The sequence below is a fragment of the Tenebrio molitor genome, chromosome 5, assembly GCF_963966145.1.
Source record: "Tenebrio molitor chromosome 5, icTenMoli1.1, whole genome shotgun sequence".
Classification (NCBI taxonomy): Eukaryota; Metazoa; Arthropoda; class Insecta; order Coleoptera; family Tenebrionidae; genus Tenebrio; species Tenebrio molitor.
In genome coordinates this window covers 14,030,163-14,036,736 of record NC_091050.1, presented here as the reverse complement: position 1 = coordinate 14,036,736, position 6,574 = coordinate 14,030,163, and the positions used below count along the sequence as shown (strand labels likewise).

At 40.2% G+C, this 6,574-nt stretch overlaps 1 protein-coding gene across 1 annotated transcript in view; it reads left to right on the top strand.

The window, feature by feature from the left end:
• Positions 1 to 425: 425 nt before the first annotated feature.
• Positions 426 to 6,574, top strand: part of LOC138130608 (neuroligin-3-like) — a 34,811-nt gene continuing 28,662 nt past the window's right edge. The window contains exon 1 of the mRNA XM_069047180.1: positions 426 to 1,047. Coding sequence (XP_068903281.1) covers positions 627 to 1,047 — 421 coding nt within the window. The 5' untranslated portion in view covers positions 426 to 626. The remainder of the gene's footprint in view (positions 1,048 to 6,574) is intronic.

Genomic DNA, 6,574 nt, shown 5'->3' with positions numbered 1-6,574 from the left:
TGGCTTTTCTCTCTCGCTTTATTGTGGTCATTTCGCAAATATACTTTGCGCAAACAAACAACTTTCGAGCGCACCTTTGCCGTTGCAATTTATTTTTTCCGGTTTATTTTGGTCACATCCGGCAGATGTTGTTCTTAGAACGGCACCTCTTGCGGAGCTGATTTTGGCAAATAATTGGCGCAGTGTATTTTTCCTACTTATCACGGTGCTACAACAATCCCGAAATGTCTGGAATATTTATCCCGACATTCCTTTACTCCGCTTCGTAGCGTAACGACTGTGAGGGTAAATAGTGCGCTCGTATTTATAAAGTCCTATTTAGCACCTATTTATAAACCGGCAACAATCCCCGACGTACGCGCCGAATATTTACTCATCCAAATTATCCGAAAATAGCAGCGCGTCACGTGCGTTATTGCACCGTTCGGATTTCAGGCGGCTGAAAGTCCGCATTTTCAGCGAGGGCTCCGCTCGGGACCGCGTCTTTCAGTGGCGAATCCAGGTGAAGATGGGGGTGGGAAGTGTTAGTTTTCCAGGGGGTGCGAAGTGGTGTGTTAATCAGTGATCGATCGGTTCTTTCCCCCGAAATAGACAGAGTGTCAAATGGGCCGCGGTGACTGACCACGATGACGTACATCACCGCCACCCTTACCATTATCGTGACGCTGTGCTGGTGCGAGGCGGACTACGCCACCACCTACGTCAAGGCGGACACTTCGACGGTGGCGCTGAAGCAGGGCACCCTCCGCGGCCACGTCGTCGCCTTCCGCACCAACCGCAACCTGCCCTCGGTGGAGCAATACAAGGGCATCCCCTACGCCGCCCCGCCGGTCGGCGAGCTGCGCTTCATGCCGCCGGGCAGCGCCCCCAACTTCGAATTCAACAAGACGCGCAACGCCACCGAGTTCGGACCGGTGTGCCCCCAGAAGTTCCCAGATGTGGCGGCGATGACGCCGGAGAGGAGAGCGGAGTTCTTGAGGCTGAAGAGGTACCTCATGAACGAGAACGAGGACTGCTTGTATCTCAATGTTTACGTGCCGTACAGGGGTAAGAACTGAGATAGACGAAGTCATAAGTTCGGGGGTGAGCTCTTCAGGGTTATTAAGGGGCGGCGGTGGATCTTTTAAATGGGGCGTTTAACCTTAGAAATTCGAGGATTGCGCTTGGAACTTTGATGAAATAAATTTTGATTGATTGCGGTAATGATGATTACGGTGGCTTGTTCATGATTTATTAATTCTTAGGGGGCGGGTTGAGTGCAGATTCAGGTCTGGCCTGATCATTTACAGAAGAAAGACGAGAGCTTTGGGGGAGACGAATGCCAAGGAATTTCTGCTGTGTTGCGCTCTCTCAAGGTCTTGTGAAGATTTTTCTGAAAGAGTACTCAATGAGGGCGGTCAGGTCAGGTCAACCAAAATTATAAAATGCGAAAATATAATTGGAAAGTGAAGAAAAAAAAATTGGATGTTGTTTTGGAGGAATCAAAAATGAAAATTTGATTTTGATTATTTTATTATTTATTTTGATCCTCTTTTTTTTGTTTCCTTGAGTACGTCAATGAGGGCGGTCAGGTCAGGTCAGGTCAGGTCAGGTCAGGTCATCCAAAACCATAAAATGGGAAAATATAATTGGAAAGTGAAGAAAAAAAATAGGATGCTGTTTTGGAAGAATAATCAAAAATGAAAATTTGGTTTTGATTATTTTATTTTGATTCCCCCCCCCTTTTTTTTGTTTCCTTCGTTTTTACAGCTGTCTTGTCTTTTCTTCGTTCAAAGAGACCTGACTTGATGGATTTTTTTTTACATTATAATATCCACTAGCTTATTTAATTATCTCTTTTTAAAAATGTATTTCCACTGCTTCAATTCTTATTGGATTATTATCTTCAAGTTTTTATTTATTATTCCTTTAAGAATATTTTCTATTTCTCTGCATACTGTGAAAGTGTGAAAAGAGATTTGGAAAGGGAAGAAAAAAATAGGATACTGTTTTGGAGGAATTAAAAATGACAATTTGAGAAAGGGACTAAAATACACAAATATCTTGAAATGAATTTTAAAATAACAACTAGAGCATAAATTTAAAAAAATACATTAAAACAGAAGAGATAAAATAGAAACTATGACAATTATCAAAAATATAAATATTTCTCCAACGTATGAGATAAAAAATAAAGAAAATATCACTGTCGATATTGTTCAGCAATATTCCATTACAATATGCTGTAAATTAGACGTGATAGATTCTCTCATGGGTTGTGACCTTGGAAATATATGCGCGAGGGCGGAGCGCTAAACCAGTGAAAAATCTGTATTGTATGATTTCACCTTCACCTTCTGCCTTTTCGTTTAGTGTTTACGGCCTCTGCCCTCTCCCACCCCTCTCGGTCTACCCTCTCGCCGTAAAAGAAATCTGTTTGGCGCCCAACTCCTGTTTGCGTAAAAAGCAAAAGGTCCAGTTTCTAATTTAGACCTTTTGCATCTTTCATGGCCCACAATCCCAGCTTTATTCATAAGTAACAATGGCCATCACACGGACCATTTTCCAGTTACACGTGTTAAAATAATTAACTCCGCACCGAGTGACCCTTTGTGAGCGCGAACATGTCTGCCTTCCGTACAACATTACCGTTGCACTGGCCTAATTGTTTCGGGGGTAGTTTTTCGGAGCTGTATTATCGCCACGAACTAATCGCTACAAAGGGCCGCATTGTTCGTGGGCCGACCCGCCTGCTGCACTACAAGAAATGAAGAATCGCCCCGGGCCTCGCCCTCCTAATTAAGCGCAAAGCGAGCGTGATGTCTATTACACGTCGCGCAATCTCCCTTAAATTTGTAATTATTGAGGGGTGCGAGACGGTAACTTATGGGCGATCGATTGCGTGGTGTAAAAAGGGTTGCAGTACGGGGGGGAGCTCCCGTGGGGTGGTATTTCTGGAATTGAGCGACCCGAATGACCCGCTGCAGCCGTCGGATCCGTCAGGCTTAACCTTGTTTACCGCTTAAAGCTCGACTGTGACGCGTTATGCTAAAGCTCCGCCAGATTTTCACTTACTTTGCCGAAGGTTGCCAATGTTTACCGACACATTATGATAGTCAAAGGAATTAACTCCGGGTGGTTTGGATGTAATAGCGCATCAGTGTCTTGTCAACAGATGCGCCCTAAAATTTTGCCAACGGACCACTTCCAGCGAATAATTCACAAACAAGGCGACAAACGGGGAAATAATCGTGTCTTTCTATGCTTCTGGTGCAGCGCACGTTCCAGTGACCTTCGGTTATTTTAAGGCCTGCAGCACAAGAAAAGGAAATTAAGATGTCTAAATTTAAAGAGCCGAAATTCCGGTCCTGCATGCCAGGAGTAAAAGTAAATGACGAGGCGGAATTTAAAAAAAAATATACATATTTACATTTTCATTTCTAATTCCCCGTTTTTATCGTTGGACGTTTTGAAGTGAAAACTTCTTTAGGCGCACCCGCGCGCCGCGACATGCGAACTAGGTTCACCGTCACGCCGTCACGCGTCACGTCTCACGCTCCGAGGTGAAAGGCTCATTCGTGCAAGTTCGGGTAAGAAAATTAAAATTTTCTCAAATCTACCCCCAGACACTTCCTCTTCTTGATTGCACGATTTCCTCCCGAGTGTTTTTTTTTTCGAAGAATTTCCTGTTTTCTTTTTGGTTCCCAGCTCCGCCGTCATTTTTTGCCCACTTTTAATTTCCACCTGTCCGAGGAATGCACCGCTCATGTTATCAACAGCTCTCCTCGCCGTCCAGGTCCTTGTTCCTTCACGATTACGAGATGATTAAATACCCCCAGGCCGGTGCACTGTCTGCCCTCGTTCACGCTCCGCCAACCCCTCCGCCCGCTCCAGTTTCGCTTAATTTAAGCGCATTAGAAAACCAATAAAACCGAATCTCGGAGCCACATGTTTATTTGAAAAGAGACGTTTCAAAAACAAATGTAATAGTATATTTCGGTTTGTTTTTCGGTGCATTTCACCGGTCTAATATGTGTGGCGGGAAAACATTCCGACTCGTGTTTGCTCACTCTAAATAAATAGGTAACAATTAATTATCAATTTAATTGGTCGACAAATAAACTCGGCCCCGTCAAAAATTTATATTTGGACGGGTATCCGCACGTACGCGGAAAATTGGATAATTTAATTTTAATTACGTAAACAGCGGAACGCGCTGCGTAAAGATTAGGCGCAGGGTGATCAGTCAACAATTTAACCCCAGTGTTTTATTTAACCGGAAATGGATGTTTTTATGACGCGGAGACCGTGTTTCCGGGAGCTGTCACGAAAGCGTCTCGAGTGGACATGTTTTCTTAGTGATCTAGCCACACTTTCTCACCCACATCATATTCTTACAACGAAACCGACAAGAAAAATAAATGCCTTTCGAAATATCTACAGCACTATTCTTTTTCAAGTTGGAAGTTTACACGCACGAGCGCAGCGAACATATTATCTTACCAAACAAATCAAGCGGGGTAGTTCTCCTTTAGTTCCTCTTTCTCTGGAATTTTTACAACTAGTTTTGTAGTTCCTTAGGACCGTCGTTCAACTTGTCGTGAAGTAGGTGGTGTCAACCCTTACAATTCGTTCCCCGTTTTGCTCTTGTACGAATCAGGTCGATAAGGACTGGTCACAGTGCTTTACAACAGTCGAAATAGATTTCAGGAAGTACAAGAATTTGACCAATGTACCTACTTTCCCCGTTACAAGAGAAGTCTTGCTTAAATAAAAAATGTATACTATTTCTCCTCTGTTTAATGTCTAATTTAACAACTAAAATGATGATGACATTGTTTGTGTTAATATTTTTTAAGATCGGATTTTATAATGTCATTAAAATCAATGAATCGTAGTGGTATACCTACATAGATCATCTTTATGATCGTCGTGGTATTTATTGAGGGGTAAAATGTATTTTTCCTTGCCTTTTTTTTTAGTAAGTAGAAGAAACTGTTACTGTTATAGACGGGTCAGCTTAATGTCTGTGATCGGGAAGAAACGGTATTACCATGTTATGGAGAAGCTCGGACAAAAGAGATGCATGGTAGTAAAGATTTACGACATAAAGATACATATAAATTAAAAATTTAGTTTTTGCACCAGAAAAAATAAAATTAACAAAAAAGTACCTGGTTTTTATAGTTTAATGAAATTTAAATTAGTCATTTATGTACCAAGGCCAAAAAGTGCATATTTTTTGTCCGAGTCTGAGTTTTCTGGCCGAGGCACAGCCGAGGCTTAACAAGCGAGGACAAAAGGCACTTTTTGGCAGAGGTGCACATAGATTTTTTTGGCAACCGCACGAACTACAAAACAAAAGAAAGACATCATTGAAAAAATTACAAATTTATTTTGTATCTACCTTTTTCAAATAGATAAATTTATCAATACATATTAACAATTTTTTTATAGTATTTTTTATCAGCTTGCCAACAAAACTGGAAATTTACTGTCTGCAATACAATTACTTATTTACATAATTTATGGTGACAGTTGTTTCCAGTCGGTTTTGTCGGTTTCGTTGTTAACGTACTAAACAGACCAACAGATGGCGCTATGATTCAGCGTCTGGAACAGTGTTTCTGAAAAAGACTTACTTTTCATCCGCTTTTGAGCGCCTAAAAAATCTATTAAAGTTTTTGTTAAGAAATGTTCAAAACATAACACATTAAAATTTAAAACAGAATATTTCAGGAATAGTGTATCGATCTGACCCGACTTGACCTAACCTGACCTAACCTGACCTGACTTGTTGGTGATAGATGGTCAGTGATGTCCGTCCGTTTCACTTGAAGGATTTTTCTCGATTTAAAGAAAAGGGGAAGTTTTCAAATTCAGATTAATTCGCTAAAAATTGTTAAAATATTTAGCAAATGTGGACGAAAATGGGACACATTGTAACGTTTCAAATTAAAATTTATTGTTATGATAAGCACTTGGAATCGGGAAAAGCTCGCCGATTAATTAAAAGCAGCTGCTAAAGAGATTTAAAAGAATGTTACTACAAATAGAAAACTATTAATAACTTGAATGATTTGTTGAATATAGATTCATAGAAATCAGAAACTGACAATACAAAAAACATATAATTTAATAATGTACGTACAGTGTGTCCGAAGAGTCTGGAAACACCCCAATAAAATAGAAACGAATGATTTTCGAAAAAAACGCAAAACTAGCGTTTTCAAAAAGCTTTCTGTTTATGGGATCTGTTTGCTGTTTTTGATGACCTTGAAAGAGTTATAATGTCATCAGAGGTTTTTTAAAATGGCAACGTTGCATTTTTACTACGGTTTTTAATTGTCTACGCCACGGTCAAAAAAAAATTCAATTTACATAAGAAATTTCCTGAAAAAACCTAATTTTTTTAAATAACAATACTTTTTCAAGGTCATCGAAAAGACCAAAAAGAAAATATCAACAGATATCTTTTTTAAAACACTAATTGACCTGTCTTTCGATTTTTTTTCAAAAATTATGCGTTACGTTTTCATTTGGGTGTTTCCAGACTTTTTGGACACAGTGTATAGTTTTTAATGGAAATACCTTT